This window comes from Aspergillus ruber (genome assembly GCF_000600275.1).
Source record: "Aspergillus ruber CBS 135680 unplaced genomic scaffold scaffold00002, whole genome shotgun sequence".
Lineage (NCBI taxonomy): Eukaryota > Fungi > Ascomycota > Eurotiomycetes > Eurotiales > Aspergillaceae > Aspergillus > Aspergillus ruber.
In genome coordinates this window covers 381318-399400 of record NW_024467298.1, presented here as the reverse complement: position 1 = coordinate 399400, position 18083 = coordinate 381318, and the positions used below count along the sequence as shown (strand labels likewise).

At 48.5% G+C, this 18083-nt stretch overlaps 6 protein-coding genes across 6 annotated transcripts; 4 read left to right on the top strand and 2 right to left on the bottom strand.

Moving 5' to 3' along the window:
* Positions 1 to 2806: 2806 nt before the first annotated feature.
* Positions 2807 to 3318, top strand: EURHEDRAFT_118799 (uncharacterized protein). The gene has a single exon (XM_040777709.1). The coding sequence runs from the start codon at positions 2930 to 2932 to the stop codon at positions 3212 to 3214; it is 285 nt and encodes a 94-aa protein (XP_040642597.1). The 5' UTR covers positions 2807 to 2929; the 3' UTR covers positions 3215 to 3318.
* Positions 3319 to 5111: 1793 nt separating this feature from the next.
* On the top strand, positions 5112 to 7279 carry EURHEDRAFT_373989 (uncharacterized protein; the record flags this gene model as incomplete). The annotated part of the gene is made up of 5 exons (XM_040778591.1): positions 5112 to 5327; positions 5391 to 5600; positions 5648 to 6138; positions 6190 to 6417; positions 6469 to 7279. 5 exons carry the CDS (start codon positions 5112 to 5114, stop codon positions 7277 to 7279), a joined length of 1956 nt encoding a protein of 651 aa, XP_040642596.1.
* A 187-nt stretch (positions 7280 to 7466) lies between these two features.
* EURHEDRAFT_446459 (putative choline kinase) lies at positions 7467 to 9879 on the bottom strand (the record flags this gene model as incomplete). The annotated part of the gene is made up of 4 exons (XM_040783604.1): positions 7467 to 8105; positions 8154 to 8297; positions 8345 to 8864; positions 8957 to 9879. The coding sequence occupies 4 exons, from the start codon at positions 9877 to 9879 to the stop codon at positions 7467 to 7469; spliced, it is 2226 nt and encodes a 741-aa protein (XP_040642595.1).
* A 1753-nt stretch (positions 9880 to 11632) lies between these two features.
* Positions 11633 to 13635, bottom strand: EURHEDRAFT_447199 (Auxin Efflux Carrier superfamily; the record flags this gene model as incomplete). The annotated part of the gene is made up of 4 exons (XM_040783655.1): positions 11633 to 11705; positions 11755 to 13037; positions 13110 to 13276; positions 13344 to 13635. The coding sequence occupies 4 exons, from the start codon at positions 13633 to 13635 to the stop codon at positions 11633 to 11635; spliced, it is 1815 nt and encodes a 604-aa protein (XP_040642594.1).
* A 1327-nt stretch (positions 13636 to 14962) lies between these two features.
* Positions 14963 to 15493, top strand: EURHEDRAFT_118699 (uncharacterized protein). The gene has a single exon (XM_040777708.1). The coding sequence runs from the start codon at positions 15081 to 15083 to the stop codon at positions 15396 to 15398; it is 318 nt and encodes a 105-aa protein (XP_040642593.1). The 5' UTR covers positions 14963 to 15080; the 3' UTR covers positions 15399 to 15493.
* Positions 15494 to 15588: 95 nt separating this feature from the next.
* On the top strand, positions 15589 to 17560 carry pbs2 (mitogen-activated protein kinase kinase PBS2; the record flags this gene model as incomplete). The annotated part of the gene is made up of 2 exons (XM_040778590.1): positions 15589 to 17142; positions 17195 to 17560. The coding sequence occupies 2 exons, from the start codon at positions 15589 to 15591 to the stop codon at positions 17558 to 17560; spliced, it is 1920 nt and encodes a 639-aa protein (XP_040642592.1).
* Positions 17561 to 18083: the final 523 nt, after the last annotated feature.

The following is an 18083-nucleotide window of genomic DNA, read 5'->3' as shown; positions in this document are numbered from 1 at the left end:
ATAATAACAATATCGAGAACATCCAACCATGTTCCGTGCATCGACTGGTTAGTGGAACAACTCTAATGGTGAACGCGGACCAGCGTGACCCTTGTTTTTTTGCCAACCACCCCCCACTTTCCCCAGGCGCTGGTCATGGTGTACATCCACGGAGTACTCTGTACCAGGGAATCATATTCTTCGAAAAAAAAAATAAATAAATAAATAACATAGTCATAATAGAATCCAGTAAAACTTCGCGTGATCTGATCGTTTAGATGTATGAATTCTGATCGTTATCAGAAGCACGGACTGACCGCAAAGACAAAACGGACACTGCCCAAAGTTTGGCTCCTGTCAAGCTGCCCATCTTCTTTTTCGGTCGCTGCCCGGAGCTGCGGGCCGGGTCCATCGCGGCTGATACTAGAGTCTGTTATTGGTGCGCTCGTATATTAGCAGAGATCCTGGGGTCTAAAGTGGGCCAATTATGACCGAGATCCCCCGTGACATGTCTCCGTAGGGGGCACCCCATAGTATCGCTGTTACAAAATACAGTACGGTACGAAACGCCCCGTACAGTAACTTGTCGAATGCCTAAGGACGATGACACGTTTTTCGTCTGGTTTTCCTCTTTCTATCCAATGATAAACACTCACTAACCAACTCAGCATAATTATTACCAAGCATTTGAAAAGAAGAAAGCAAATAAGAATTTCAGAGACACTCAGAGACACAAAAAAAAAAAAAAAAACCTTGCGGACAGCATACTGAATCAGAGCACGGAGTACATCGGTGTATCTCACCGGGTTCTGCCTTGCACCTGGTTAGGATATGATCCCCCCCCCCAAAGACCCGCCCAACTCAAACTGAGCCTCAACAACAAAAAAGAACCACACACCCTTTTGACACCTCGCCTCCCTTTCACCCACGTTGCGCCAGAAAACGGTACAATTCGCCGCATGCAGCAATATCCAGAACATTCATGACATCTCCCACCCACGGGAACAACAGGCCATTCACTACCTAATGCATCATTGTCCATGACTTAACTAGTCGTAGATACTCCGAACTGTTTATAGGAAAATAGGAAATCGACCTATATCCTAAAACGGTAGCATCGGAGATTGCCGTCCCGCCGCTCAAAGCCCGGACCAAAGCCCCCAATCAGAACCATGGTTGCTGTTTTCTCCGCACTTGTCAGTACTCTGTACGGAATACGGATATCTCGACAATATCCATTTTCATGTCTTCATGACTCGCTAAGCGAGGCCTTATCTCCAATGCATACAGAGTAGTCCCCTGTTCGAAACTGGGCTACTGTTCTTAGTGACATTAGAGTGATGAACAATTTCCGTTCTAAGTGTATGGAGCATTGATCGATCCAGCTATCCGGCGACCCTGTTGATCTGGTCGCTCTCGATACGCCGTATCCTTCGCCCCATACAGAGTACATTACATGTCCATCACATGATTGGGACCTACAGATACCCTACGTCAGCATAATCGGAGCCGACGAGCTCGGGCAATCATTGACCCTTTTTGTTTTCATACTTGTGTGTCAGAGCGATCAGGAGATCAATAGGGCGTCTATGATACTAGGACTAGTTATGCTTAGTTATCCGTTGAATAGGACCGTACCATGACGCCAATTTAGCGCGAATTGAGCCTAATAGCGTGCTGGCACAACGCCTTAGCCTTGCTGATAAATATCCATGCAGCTACACGATGCTATTAACATAGGCTAAACTATGAATTCGTCTGCTTTTCCATTTATGAGCATCCTAGTCATTGGGCAAGCTGATTATGTGCGATTATTCGACCACCTGATTCAATACTACTGGGTTTATCGAGTGCTAATGTAGAGTGGTCACTGCTCTTCGCTAAATTGAGAACATACACGGTTATACAAAGACCTTATCTCCATTTACCATATAATACAATCTAGACGCATCTATATCTTTTCTGCAATCTGTTGGGAGCAGAATACATGGATCCATTGTATCTCGTTCCCGAATTCCGATTCGGGTTAGCCAGATCCGGTACCCTTGGGGTAGCAAAGCTGGAATCGGCGATAGACGAGAAAGATAACCATGGATATCCAGCTGTCATTCTATGTCCTCGGGTGTACTACCATATGCAGAATATTAATAATTATGACGCTTGCATCAAGTAGCGGTACCCTTGAGATTCAACCCCATACATAGAACATCCTTATCCATGGTAATTCGCGATTCCAAGTGAGGTCAGCATGCGCTATTATTATCCACTGCAAATTATTAATGCAGCAAGTAAACATGCTAAGCTCAGCTTGTGCTACATTGACATCTACCTGCCGTATTACGCCGTATAGAGTACATCTGATATGCGTAAGCAGTGATACTGCATACCTAGCATCAATCCAACCCAGTCAGTTCTAGCCAATCCAATTGGTTCTTTATGTTCCGGAATCCTTATGGAATGAATCCCGCCACTGCCATTGCCATACAGTGCAGATTCCCCTATGCGCTGGCGCTAACCCATTGGTCTACAATGCACATAATCCGGAGTAGCCTCCCCTTTTACCATCTCCTCCGTGACAGATCGCTACTATGTGGCACTGCATCGCATTGTACTGTATACATCGTGGGGTCATACATGGCCCTGCGTTGTATTACCATCTAACCCTGCTCCGCTGCATTGGCTTACATTGCGGCTCTGACAGATGATATCGAATTACCCTACGGAGATCGATAAACGATGATGGTGAGGCTTGTGGCTGTGTAGACATATCCCACTTCGTTTCAGGTGGGTTTCCGGGCAATGCTGTGGATATCGGTTTTAAGTTTGGCCCTATGGGGTGTGTATGAGTTGTTAATGATGAGGCTCATCTTATTTTTCTCTTATATTCCTATAAATAGTATGTCTGCATTTGGAGTACTGGGCTTGCTTGAGGGACATGTGAGGGAATTTGATGACGGGGGGTGCTGAATGGGCGTCACGTTTGAAAAGAACGGAACCCGGCTTTGGACTCGCCGTGGCCCACGCGCGTACTCGTTGCGCCCTAACTCAGTGGCGCAATAGTCGCCTTTCTTTCATTGACATAGGAAAGTGTCAAGGTGAACTCCCCTTCTCTCTTCAACTTCCATCCATGGTGGATGCAAGTTTACCGGATTCCTTATCGGTTCTAAAATCTGCTTCGCTGGAGCATTCACCCTCCCTTCTGCCAGAATATATGTACTCAAGAGGTTACAGCTAACAACTGAATACAGATGCTAGTGCACTGTGTCTCTGGTTTGCAATAGAGGCATAGGGCTCACAGCTCGAAATCCCAAAAATTGGTTGTGTGGGAAATCCCATAACAAAATTTTTATTTCCCTCCAACAAGGAAAAAGGGAGACTCTCTAATCAAACTATTGATCCTGAACATCGCCCCTGATGCCCCATTAAAACTCAATGTTCTAAGCAATGATACCTACGCCCTGACTCATTCGCGGCCCACGCCGAACCACAACCTACTCTGGGGCCTCTCGGGACAACGGTGTCCTACTCCGGACAGAATCAAGCAAGAAGTGGACTGTGCTTCGAATGTCTCGGAAATCGCTCAATATACTGCCTGGCAAGGTTGCCAAAAAAAAAAAAAAAATTCACTGTGGGCCATTTGGTAACGGTTGTGACCATGGATTCCCGCGAGTTTAATCTGAATCTTGGCCACTGATACGGCTTGTATATCAAGACTCCACACGGCCTACTTATATTAGTTTCGCTTGAACAATGGGGCATGTAAACAGAGTAGCGGAGATTGTCCTATTTGATCCAAGACGCTAATGGATTCTGGAGACAAGTTCCGGCGAGCCTCATGAGGCCGACATCCGAAGCACAAAACGAACCTTTACTTCTGCAAGAAACTGGTTGGTTATATCAACACCCAGGTTCCTTGCAATAGTTCGTTTTGAACCTATTTCCCTTCGGGACCCAGACCAGTAAAAAAAATGTTTCGCTTCCTGGTCTATTCAGCATTATAGGCGCACAAGTTGGGATCGACCGACTCGTTGAACCAAGTACCTGCACTGCATTGAACGAGGGGATTTCCAATTCTGCGTTGGCTAAGTTGACAACTTCAATGACGACAAATATACTGTTAATTTTCATGACGCCGACGACTGCACCGGCAATATCATTGGGATTATTACCGGTCTTAATAGTCGCCTGAACATCTCCCAGAACACTGCTGGGAAAGCTGCCCAGGTCATTCCTGTTTCCAGCGGATATGACACACCCAACAAAGGTTTCGTTACAGATCACCAGTACAATCTCGCTAGTAGGAATGAGAAGGTTACGAAAGTCCCCATCATGCATGCTGGTTCCCGCACGGTCCAGAAGTCAAATCGCACCGAGAATGGAATCTACCTCGCCGAATCATTCGACATCTTCAACTCAATGACACTTGAACAACTCAGAGTACTCGATACAGCCTAGGCCATCCCTTGGGAAGTAACCGCAACCGACGCGACCAACGAAACATCTTTGCGCTCTCCTTAGTTTGGTCTGGCCATCGCCGTTGCTGTCGCCGAGAAATTCAGAAGAAGGAAAGTAAAATGTCCTTCCCATCACCGACCCATACGTGGCGCCACCGAGAGAAATAGTAGCTCTCCTGGCCTAGACATTATGCTGCGGTGCTAGCGTGGTTTGAGCATACTGGGAATGCCCAAGTCCAGCACAGAGACATGGACGTGTCTGGGCTGGAGTCCAATCGTATTGAGTTCTGGGATAGTTGCTTGGTACTTGTGAAGACACACGCTTTGATACAATGCTGGATAATGGAATGATATAATTGCACCCGTCGGATTGGTCCGCGTCCAGCTTCTCCACGTTAAGCTTCCCGGACCGGCCAGGTACAGCATAACTCAGCTTGACATATCACCCAATGCCTGCTCAAAGCATTCCATACTCTATGCTTGCTCATTCGTACAACAATAACCAAAGGAGATACGCGTAGACAGCCAAAAACGCGGGGTAAAAGATATTGTTTCACTGCCCCAATGCCCCTGGGTATGATGTCATCGACCGGCATAACCCATGATTGAAAACTGGGCCCTTTTCGAATCCCCAACACAAAACAAACATCTCCTCTATTTAGACCTTTTACCGTCACTATGAGCCAGGAACATTTACCGGGGTCATTAGATGATACAGACAGTCATGATCTAGTCAGGACAGAGACGGGCGACAGCGCGCTGGCTACCAATGTCAGGAACCATCCGAACCCTCCCGAGATCAAATATCGGCCGTCTTCCAGGACGCTGGAGGAAACTCTAGCAGAGGGATTGTCGAACGAGGACTTATGGATGCTTATTCGGCGGTTTAACAAGGTTTGTTTTATCTACGTCGAGTCAATGCGACCCAAATCAATTGCTAAAATAGCACGTGCACAGCAAATCTATTATGTGAAAGCCGCAGAAGAAGCCCCCCAAAAGGCGCTCGACCTTAACCGCGCTGAAGACGAAAAATATCCCCCTGAAAAGCTGCGGATAACTCTGGAACGATTCTATACTTCCGTAATCATCGGATTCTCTAGTTTCTTCAATCATATTGGCAGGTTGCGGTCGTGGAAGGAGCCTCGGCGGACAGCAAAGTTCTGTGCAGTATGTAGATACCCGGAGTTTTTCAATATAATGGCTGACAATCATAGTTCTATTTCGTCGCGTGGCTCGTCGATCTCCTCATTCCTGCCCTCTCCGGCGTCCTTATTGCCTTAATTATATTCTCACCAGTCCGATCATCGCTTTTCCCTGAGCCGGCTGAACCCGATGCAAAGCCCGGGCAGCATGAATCGCACGATAGTATCACTGGTGTTTCGGAGGAACACAAAGGTGAAGCGGCTGAGCAAGAGGCTAGCAACTTAGTCAACATGGTCGCTACTGTTGCTGTCGAAGGTGCTGCTGGGAAATATGGCCAGGGTGTGGCTGAGAGTTCAACTGAGACTTTAGCAGAGGGAATCCCGGAGGCTCCGTCCATGCCTGGTTCGACGGAAGTGGTGCCAGTGACAACGGAGGCGCCGGGTGAGAATGCCCCGGCTGAAGACAAGACTGAGAAGCCTATGAAGAAAAAGGTATACAAAGCTACGAATCAGACGATGCGGGTTATCAGTGATATTACAGATCTTTATGAAAGATTTGCCAAGTATGTTGTCCTTGCTTTACAAACTAAGCAACAATGCTAATGGTTATCCAGTGTCTTTTCGCCAACACCGCCATTCTTTGCTATATCAGCTCGTTTGCAATTGGTGGGAATATTGGTCTCTATCTGCTTTGCCTCGTACGTCACGTCAAGCTATATGATTGTCAAGGGCATTGGTTTCGCTATCGGTTTCGGATTCTTTGGCGACCCAGTTTTCGAATGGACAATGGACTTCTTGAACCGCAAAGTTCCAAACTGGAAGGACCATTTGGATATGCAAAAGTATGCTTGGACCCTAGTTTGGATATAGTTTCACCTTGCTAACCAATCTAGAACACTTCTGAAAGGAGTCCCTACAAATGCCCAACTCACCTTGACCCTCCTCCGTATCGGCGAAATGAACTCCTCCCCTCTCCCCCCTCCACCAGGCTCCTCGAACATCGAACCCTCATGGCCCATCTCTCGCAAGAAATCCAACAGCTCCAACAACCTCATCACCAACGGCGACAACAACAACAACAACGGCAGTACTCAAGACCTCTCATCCACCCTCCAAAAACAACCCTCCGCCGACTCTCTCGAACCCCCCAAACCCAGCAAACGCCGCTGGCTCACCAAACTCTTCAAAATCTTCCGCCGCACAATCACCACGGCCATCCAATCCCACATCGCTCTCGATCGCGCCATGGCTATCGCCGGCTCCGCACACACCCAAAACCTCCTCGGCATGCTGCAACGCAAAGGCTTCATAACAGCGCCCATGGGCCCGCTGAAATTCGAAGCGAAATTCGAACGCAAGCGCGGAACAGTCGTCATCGACTCCTCCAAGGAACCGCCTTTGCTTTACTTCACTACGCAGAACTCGGGTGCGCTGGATGATCTGCGGATTGAGAACCAGAAAGATAGTAAGGTGCTTTTTCAGATCCCTGTTACTGAGATTAGGGAGTTGAAGAAGACGGAGGGGCTCGGGTGGAAAGGGAAGTTGATTGTGGAGTTGACGGTGAAGAGTAAGGAGGTTGCGGATGGGTTGGTGGTTTGTGGGAGAGAGGTTGGGCAGTGCTACCATTTGACTGGGATGAAGGGGCGGAATCAGTTATTTAATCGGTTGGTTGCGATTGACGCGCAGTTCTGGGAGAGCTATTAGCATGGAACGGAGTGGAGTGCAGTACATGGTACACTTGGGTTGTAGTTTATGGAAGCATATGCATATAACTAAGTCAGCGATAAATGATATTGCTATTTACATAACATTAACGTAATGCCAGACCAGCAACAAAGTCGTCAGTCATGTCTTTCAATAATTACTTGATAAAACAACAATAGTTAAACAACTAATACTCCAGAGTCCGAGACTTAACATGCTCCACCACATGGCTCGGCAGCTCATCCTCCTTGACAAGGCCAAATGCAAGCATATCAGCCCAGAAAATCATAGCCCGGTCCTGCGCGTACGCAAGGTAATCAAAGTCATCGTCATCTGCATCGTCACCATTCTCTTCTGGGTGGTGTTCAGCGGAACCGTTCGAGTTACCGTGGCCGTTGCCATTTTCGTGGCCCTGCTGCCGTGCCTTTTCGGCCTCGGCTGCTGCGATTCCTTCTTCCATGCCCGGCACCTTCGCCTGTACTACACCCCAAGCAACCCATTGCGCGGAGTTGATAACACGCCACAGACGAGTCTGTCTCATGAAGAACTGCACTTCAGCCTCGTGGAGATCCTCTGCTGCCTTTTCGGCGTCTGCATATTTCTGGGTCTGGTTGGGGTCGTGGTCGTCGAGGTTGAAGGTTGGTGGGTTGGATGTTGCGGCGCGCATTTGCGGGGTTCCTGACGGTGATACCGAAGACTGGCTGCTGAAGGGGCGGTGGGAGACGTAGGCGGAGATGAAGTTGTGTTGTTGCTCGGGGGTGGGGTATTGTGTGATGTCGAAGTAGTAGGAGTATTCGGGGTCCATGTAGTTGTAACACCATTCGGACTAGTTGGTTAGCGGTTGAATATCTTGGGGAGTGGAGACGGGACTCACAAAATGGTTGGCGAATTCGAAGCCGGGGGTGTTGGCTGATGCGTATTCAAAGTCGATGACGACTAGTTGCTTGTGCTCGTTTGCAGGGAGGAGCAATGGCGATTCAGATTTGGGCTCTAGACGGAGGAGGTTGCCGTATTGTGTCTGCGACATTAGCACATGCCTAATGCGATAAGGCAGAGGAGACTCACATCATTATGCGCGAAAACAAGCTGCCGCTTAATTTCATCAGCACCACCACAAGTATCCTCAAGCCACTTGCGGTAATTGTCAACCGCTTTCCTAAAGACCGGCCACGGGACCCCGCAGACAAAACCGCGGCGACGCCACGATTCGCTTTGGGCCTTCGCATCGTTATGGTCCGATTGGATCTCCTTGTCCAACCAGCTGATCACTTGTTCGCACCGGTCAACCCATTTGTCCCAGTTCTTGAGAACCATAGGGCCGCCTTCCCGTTCCTCCTTCTCCAGCTCGATGCCATCGTGCAGTTCTCTCATCCGCTTGGCGATCGACTTCATTGTGTCTGGGTACCGCAGATCCTCTGGGGTGAGGGTTCGGGCTTCAAAGTATTGCTCGAATCGGCCATTGTTGAAAGTGCCCAGCACTTTAGGTCCAATGTTCTTTCGACCCAGGCGGCGGAGGATTTGTAGCTCTTTTTCTCTGTCGATCAGGTGTTCCACCTGGGGACCGTAGATACGAAGCAAAAGTTTCCTGAAAAAAAAAAAAAAAAAAAAAAAAAAAAAAAAAAAAAAAAAAAAAAAAAAAGTCAGACAAAATCGCCAGGAAAAAGTGCAGAAACTTACTGAGGAGACCGTCTAGGAACCAGAGTATAAGATCCATCTTCCGCTCTAGGAGGAGGTGGAAGGTTGGCCGGTGGTGTCACGACATAGACCGCATTGGTCAGAGCACCGCTAAGTCGAACCACATCAATATCACCGGCACACTCCTTAGGGAACTTTCGCCATCCCTTGATCCCCATCGTATGGGCCAAACGGACAATCTCATTCTTGAAAATCAACCAAGCATCTCGTTCCTTGGCGCGCTTCGAATCAGTCGTGCTCCCATCCTGTTCGTCCTCCGCAGCGCCACCGCTGTATCCCAGTGTTCTTGAGTTATCCAGCGACGCATCAACATAGGGCACACCGTACTCGACATCCAGGTTATCAGATTCGGAGGCGGAGGCCCTGCGCAGACCCTTTTTACCCTGGCGCCGGCGGCCAAATCGTCGCGTGGAGGAAACGGAGGTGTTGCTGCCATCGTATCGAGAAGTGGTGTACTCGAGCAGGATTTTTTCCAATCCCTCAAGTGCTAAGGTCTTGTTCTTGGAAGCCACGGTCCTCGGTTGAGCGTGGGTAACTTCGTCGTCATCATCTCCATCACTCGCCAGCGCACTATCCATCCCATTCCCATCGCCCGATATCCGCAGTTTGTGACCCCGTTGCTTCGCTTTCTCATGCTGAAGCCACTCGTACACTTGACTGAACAAAGTATCTTGAGGATCATTCGCGCCGTTCGGCTCCGTATCATCTAGCGCGAATTCGTTGTATGTCGGTGGTCGCGCGGTGGTCTTCTTTCCCACCGACGCAAGATGTTTTCTGGGAACGTGTCCATCCGGTGGAGTCATGGTTGTATTTCCATTTCCATCGTCAATTGTAATCTTCGGAGAGCGGACGTTAAGGCCAGTACCCAGGATAGGCTGTATACCTTGGCCTGTGTCAGAATTCATTTCAAGCGGGAAAAAAGCAAAAGAGGGAGGGGAAAAAAAAAAAAAAAGAAAACAAAAAGTGACGAAAACGTAATTCTTGCGGGGACGGTAAGGGTAAGTAAGGACTGTAATACGGAGAGCACGCGAGACAGAGTCCCCGCCGAACCAGAGACAAAAAAGGCAAAAAGGGGAGCCAAATTTAAAAAGTAGAATAGATCAAATGAACAGTGCGGGAGGATAACCCACCTGGCAGCTCAGAGCCGGAGTCCCCCCCGTTGTGGTCGGTGAACGAGGGCATGATTTGATCTAGGAATGACAGCGGGGATCTGGAGTCGCTAAAGTGAGGGTCTAATTATGAGGGTAGAAGGCAGAGGAACGATTCAGAGATCAAATATCAATGGACCACGGACGAAAGCAGCGTAACCAGATCGCCAGTTCCCCGTGCAAGAAAATGATGCCCAATCGTACTGATTCTTGGACACAGAGAGGTAGACTGAGAAGAGGGTCAGAATGAGGGAAAGGATAGAAATCACAAGAAGAGGACCAAGTGGGGGTACCTGGTTCCCTTTTTTTTTTTTTTTTTTTTTTTTTTTTTTTTTTTTTTTTTTTTTTTTTTTTTTTTTTTTTTTTTTTTCTATGGGACGTCGGAGAGAAAGCGGTCGGGAGCTTTGGGGTAAGTCAATTCAGGGTCCTTCTTCGATAGAGATATCAATCATCAATTATCAAGCCCAAATAGCGTGATGGAAGAGCATAGGAATGATTGAAGAAAAAGTGATGTCTCGAGATGGCAAAAATAGGTGAATCCTAGCCAAGTCAAGTCAGGTGCTTATCACACCCTGCTCGTGACTGTATATGGACAAAGACCACGGACTGGTTTGAGCTCGACAAAAACCACGCACTTTAACAAGCCGCACGCTTTTCCTTACCAAGAAAAAGGTCAGGCGCTCGCGCGTGGTGATGGTGGAAATAAGAAACAGAACATGGCCCGTTCAGCTGCTCATGTTCAGCTTTCCCGCTTCTTGTTTGTCTTGTCGCGTGTGAGATATCCGTTTTCGGCCAACGAGAGAGCCAGAAACAGATACGAAAAGTTGCATCGGGACAAGATAAGACACGAAGCAACTCCAGATAAGCACAGTAGCATGATAGTGCAACAGAGATTGGATCATCGTAACTGACTCGTCAATGTCTAGTTGACGTTGAATACTCGTACTGAAACTTGGATTATACTCCATAAGACAGGTCGCATGGGAGTTGATACAACGTGCTAATTCAGGTTAAAGCATCGTCTGCTGTCGGGCTGGTGGACACCATCTTCATGGATGTCTGTCTCATCTCTCATACTGACTTGTCGCTCGGGAATGGTGCACTGGCATCAATATCTTCTTCCTATATAGAGCCATGTTGTAAGGGCTTCTTCGATTATCATCTGAATCTAATGTCGCTTTGGGTTTGATCCGAAATGTTCGGCAAGTATTGACAGAACTGTCACTGAGGAACAGCAGAAAGTGGAAGTCGAAGTGAGGAGAAGGTGGGGTTTATATAATCACGCAGTCACCTTACTCCGCTGGGTATCAGTGCACAAATGCAATAAATCACCATTTCTCCATTTCTCGTTGACATCAAAGCGTACGAGATTCAACCTCCGGAAATTACTATCGGATAATAATATGTATACATGATCATCCAGAGAGAAGCGAAGGAAAGAAAAGAATCCGACACCAACCCCAACGCCATATCATCATAACATACCATGAACGACAAAAGAATACATAACTCATGTAGTAGCGGACGCCCACTCGACAACTTCCATAGCACACATGACCAGAACAAGAGTCGATGGAAGGATCCTGTCCGCTGTTAGTATATCTGAAGAAGAAAGGATTCAGGAAGACTTACCAGACAACATAGCTCTGGAAAAGCAAGTTCGACATTGCACTGACATAGACATTGTTGATCTGACAAATCTGAGCCAGTTGCAATGCCGACGGCGCTCCTGTGAGCAGGAAACAGACAATGATGAAAATCGGATCGTCCAAGATGCTAACAGGCACATATTTAGCCAGCAGAGCCAGCAATGGCGCCATAACGATGGTGGGCAGTAACATGCGCGCAAGCAACGACGCAATGATCAACTTGCGCTCCTCCTTGGGGTGGTCCAAGTCTTTCAGTGCTTCTTCCGGTAGTGTGTTCCGCGCCAGGTTGGCGCCCAGCACGACCAGGATCAAGGGCACGGCCACCTGGCCATTCTGGTTAACGGCACGCGTCACAGAGCTGTTCACAAATGACCCTTCTTCGAAGAAGAGCTTCTGTAGGGTTGGGACCGAAGCCACTACAATGGAAACCAACATTGCCCATAGGGGAGGGTTCATGAAATCCCACGCGCCATGCACGAACTTGCGAATCCCGTTCCAGACGCCGAAAAGCCCCTTCTGTAGACCAGTCGGGAGTTTCCTGAATGTCGCCCCAGCTTGTCTTTCCCAAGCGTGCGTGATACCCTTGCCAACCCGACGGAGAGAAACTCGGAATTGCTGCAGACATCCCCTTTGGGGGCATGCTTCCCGGTGTGCGAGTTCGACATTGGGGAAGGACAGCATATCACCTTCGGTATTCTGGCGAGGGAGGAACAGGCCTTGGGGTGGCTGTGCGATGAGAGGAGGGAAATGATCCGGATGTTCATCCTCACACAATCTCCCCTCAACATGATCTGAATCGTGACCAGATGTCTTGGAGTACGAGTACGAGCCCACCGGGGTTTGGTCACCAGAATGGAACTCTTCGTCGTTATGGATATGGATGCTAGTGGGTCGGCGAGAAAGACCACTTCGGCTTCGGCTTCGGCTCCGACTCCAGCTCCGACTTCGGCTTCGAATCAAGGGCTCATCTGGATCAGTCTGCTCGGGATTGTCGGTGTAACGCTCTTGACCCTGTTCGATTCTGGATGCGCCCGCTTCTCTTTCTGCTTCTTCGAGATAACGTTCACGAGGAGCGAGCAAAACGTGGTAGCCCCAACTCCATCGAACGAGCTGACCCAGTTGTTGGAAGATCAACAAGTAGAGGATTCCTCGCGCGGCCACTTCGTCATCATTATCGTTTGGTATGCGATCCCAATGAAGGCCCTTCAAAGTCTGGGAGAGCGAAAGCACAAGGGAGATGGGAAGGGAGTTGGAATTGCCGAAAACCTAGAGAAATATGGAGTAACCGTTAGCTTAACCATCAACGACCCAATGAGATATATCGGTTCCATCGCTCACTGCCATAGCCGTCACAAAGTTGGACCGGCGTTTTTTGAATCGAAAACATCTTGAGACGACAAAGGCGCATAAGTACGATACGAAGGTTTGGACGATGAAGATCAAGGGAATGATGGCTAGATCCGTCAACTTCTCCGCGGTGAGTTGGGATCCGAGTTTCGTAAAGACTAAAGAGGTTCAGTCATCAGCTATTGCCCTTCTTTTCTCATCTCTCACTGAAAATAGGGCACATACTCAGACAAGGGGTGAACAAGGTGACGTTGAGATTAGCGACGAGTTTTTGGGCATCCGCGTCAAACATGCCCTGTCTGGCAGCGAAATAACCCGGTAAGCTGACGCATACTACCTCAAGGACGGCCTCGAAGACCAGCAGGACTAAATGAAAGAAAGAGGGATGACCCGAATGGCGGCCATTGGCGATGAGTTGGCTGGAGGTGATGAGGCCTGTATCGGACTGGGATACCAACTGACGGGAGACCAAGGAGTTGGCGTACTGGAACGATCGCGGTGCGGTAAAAATGGCCATCAATCACGGCGTAGTTGGAAAGGCAATTGGGGATAAAAGAATAGGAGATAGTTGAGAAGATGGAAAATGAGTAGATAATGATGAAGATGGGAGGCGGGTCTGTAGTCGAAATGGTGACGCGACAGCGGAGAATAATGAAATTTTCTGGAACAGTGATAGCAGCGGAAGTCAAATCAGTATAATAGTATATACTCTACGAGATACTACTCTATAATATAAAGATTCCAGTTCATTAAAATACATATAAAACTCTAAAAAAGGCTAAAAAGTACGACTTTTCAGTGCTCAGTTCTCTGCGCTGTACACCTCAACTGAAGCAATCATGATGCGAGATGGTGGCTGTGTTTCTTGTGATGGCGACAGCCAAGATCCGCTTCTTGAAGTGATGCTTTGAGGATACCGCAAACAATCAAAACACGGAATTAGTATGCCCAACCAGTACAGGTACAACAGAGTACCCGTTCTCAGCCCATATAAGTACTCCATACATACACAAGTATTTGAAGTGCCCAGCATGATCCTTGCAGTTGATATCTCTGGCCACTTGTCTAGCTTACTCCAGACTAGAGGCACCCAATAAGAGGAACTATAGCCATGACATGGTTTCACGGCATCCTTGGACGGAGTTGAGTTTCTGACATCCCCGGACTAACAATCTCTACTCATTTGCCACTGCGCACAGCCTGATACGAGACCATTGAGTTTAGAGCATAGATGGGAGTTCTGATTGGGATACATGGCAGCCAAAAACCTTCCACAGATTCCTTTGGGGATAGTCTTCTTGGCTTTTGCCACTGGACAGAATATGATTGCTATATCCAGTTTAGTTCCCTCCAGATCATCGTGATTTCAGGTAGCCGATAAGCCAATCAGAAGCTCAATAGGAGCAGGTGATTCATTCGTCAAGCCACAACGGGCTGTGGCTGAGTCCATTCTTTGGAAGACGAATATCAGGGTACAGAAGGTACTCCGGAGTACATACCGGGCCTCATGTATAGTAAGTTTATTATGGCACATTTGTCTATCCTTGCCGCAAAGTAACCTTGGATCGGCAAAGACTACGTACTCACCTCATAGTACTCCAACGCTCTATTTGCGATGACTATCAAAGTAGGTGGACGTTGTTTCAAGTAGAAGATAGGGTATCAACGGCCGATAGCAGCTTCGGCCTCCTGTGTAGATAGTCTGCGGTGTCAAAGTAGACCGCTAGAATGAAGCCGTAGGTCCTCGGTACTCGTGTAACCTGAGCCCAGGCTTCAAGATTCCATGATATTGTATTTATTGATATGAACTCATCCGTGGAAATCGTCCACATCAACGACCGGATCTTCCGCCCGCCTCCGGGGTGCGATCTACACCGTTCAATTGGCTGGTGTACTGTCCCGCCACGAGAAAAACCAGTCTGTCGCTGACTAAGCGCCATCCGTCTCGTTCTTTTTCGTAGAATGGTATCACTTTGTCTGAGGTCAACGACAACCTTCGACAGGACTCAAGAAGGACCCAACAATCCCATTATTCGTCTATTTTTTTTTTCTGTCCGGTGCATTCACTCCCTCTGCTCCAACAGATACATCATTGTTTGTCGTTTTGTTCTATCCTTGACCTTTGCCGGCTTGCTATATGGCCTTTGCCCCGCGCCGACTCTCTTCCCCCCGTCGAATCGTTTCTGCCTCGCTCTTAAAATTTCCCTACCGCCAGAACGACTTTCTCCAGGGCCTCGACTTGCTTTGAAACCCTCCTTAATCCTTCAATTCTCTATTTAACTCTTGCATTACCGAAACAAACAACATTAGAACTTACGTCGATTTCACTAGGAGTTTGAGAAGGGGCTTCTCCGTCAAATAATCCTAATTCAATACCCCCTGACCATTCTCTTAAAACGCTCGATAAAAACATTCAGCATTCCTTTTCCTTTCCGCGAGCGATTTTCGTCTTCTTATTTATCTAATCACCATGCAAATCGAAGAAAAGCAAGTCAGGGACGTCCCTGTCGCCTTCCCCGACGGTGATCACTCCGATGCCACCGACGATGATGCCTCGCCCGCTACCACCCCTTCGACCACTTCACCTCAATCTCAACAACCTTCCATCCCATCTTTACGTCCAACAAAGGATATGACCGCCGGTATCTCCGCCTCTTCAACACATTTGGGTCAGATTAATGCTGCCCGACGAGGTCCCGCTCCGCGCCCCCAAGCGTCCATGAGTGCGGCGCCGTCCGGGGGACTAAATCAGGATATTCTCGCCAAAATGAAAGCCTTCTCCCTTTCTCGGCAGGGTGCCCCTCCATCTTTACCCCATGCTGCCTCTTCACCTACCATTCCGTCTCTCAACAGCCCCGGGGCCCCTAATGGTGGCGTGCAGTCACCTCCATCGGGTGGGCCGATCGCTGGCCCGCTTCCTGGTCGCCTGCCCCCGCAAGCCCGTCCCAATGCAAAGAACTGGGTTTCGTCTCCTACTGTCGCGGGTTCTGCGGCTGCTAATGCTCCTAAGCCGGCAGGCAGCTTGGCTGCCAAACGGATGAAGCCTGGCCTCAAGCTCTCGGATGCCGCGGGACCCAACGGGTCTTCGCCAGGGAAACCCTCCGATGGACCTGCCCCAGGTGGAGAGTCGGTATTCAGCAAATACTCCGAGTTTGTTGATACCAAGACGGGTACGCTCAATTTCAAAAACAAGGCGGTCATCCACGGTGGTGGCGTGGAATTTTCTTCCGGGCATAGCTTCAACATTTCTTTGGATGAGGTCGATCGCTTAGACGAACTGGGCAAAGGAAACTACGGCACGGTATACAAGGTTCGACACAGCCGGCCGCACATGCGTAAGCCCGGAACGGGCGTTGGAGGTATCCTCAGCCGTCCCGTAGGCCCCGACGACTCCAATTCTGATTGCATTCCGGCACTGAAGCCCCAAGATAACCTTTCTGGGGTGGTTATGGCGATGAAGGAAATTCGACTCGAGCTGGATGAGAGTAAATTCGCTCAGATCATCATGGAATTGGACATTCTCCATCGTTGCGTCTCACCTTTCATCATTGACTTTTACGGCGCGTTTTTCCAAGAAGGCGCAGTTTATATATGTGTCGAGTTCATGGACGGTGGCTCAATCGACAAAATCTACAAACAGGGTGTCCCGGAAAACATCCTTCGCAAGGTAACGCTCTCCACCATCATGGGGTTAAAGACCCTCAAAGACGACCATAACATCATCCATCGTGATGTCAAGCCCACCAACATCCTTGTCAACAGTCGCGGCCAAATCAAGATTTGCGATTTCGGTGTGAGCGGTAACCTGGTGTCGAGTATTGCCAAGACGAATATTGGGTGTCAAAGTTACATGGCCCCCGAACGAATCGCCGGTGGTGGTATGCAGCAGTCAGGAGCGACCAGTACCGGGACCTACAGCGTCCAGAGTGACATCTGGAGCTTAGGGTTATCGGTAATTGAATGTGCCCTTGGCCGTTATCCTTATCCTCCCGAGACTTTCAACAACATCTTCAGTCAGTTACACGTAAGATCCCTGTCGAGACCCAAATTGATGTATGGTTTCTAATCTTTAACAGGCCATCGTCCATGGAGAAGCTCCAACTCTTCCCGAAACAGGCTATTCTGAGGATGCACATGCGTTTGTTCGCGCATGCTTGGATAAGAACCCTAATAACCGTCCTTCGTACACGATGCTCTTGCGACACCCCTGGCTTTCGCCACTCATGCAACCTCCTACCGAAGACGAAGCCGCCAAGGCCCCTGAAGACTCCGGGGCGGAAACTGAAGACAAAGAAGTCGCTGATTGGGTAAATGAGCGACTCGCCGTTTTAGCATCTGGGCAAGAACCGCCTCCAGATAAGCCGGCTTTACACGCCGCCCCACTGGATGCTGTTCCTGGAAGCCCACTTTTAGAAGATGCCACATTGAAACAACCTGCCTGATCTTCTCCAATTCTCACCCTGAACATCCTCCTTTTATTTTGGTGACCGTACCGGTTTGTTTAACTACTTTGTCGAGTTTCTTTAGTGATTTGAAGCGAGTTCTACATATTGGGCGATGATTTGTGACCTCGGTTTCTTTGCTTTTGCATTTCGCTTTCTTATCCTTCTCTCTTCCTACTCTGATCTATGATATCCGTGGTTTGGCTTCTTGACAGCCACAGTTCCTAAGGTCTGCATCTTTCAAGCTGCATTCTTTCATGTGTGATGAATATCCTGTATATGAATGTGATATGGCATTGCTTTTATTACCTCTGCACTGTTTTGCTCTTTTGGACATTAATGGGAGATTTTGCTTATATCTCCGCCTGTGTTGCTATCTCGTGTAAATAGATCCAATGTATTCCAGCTAGACATGCTTATGCTTAGAGCTGTACTATTCACCCTATCTCCTCGCCACCATATATCTACCTCTAGGTCTAGAATAGTCTCATCGATAAGCTGCTTATAAAGCACATATCACGTG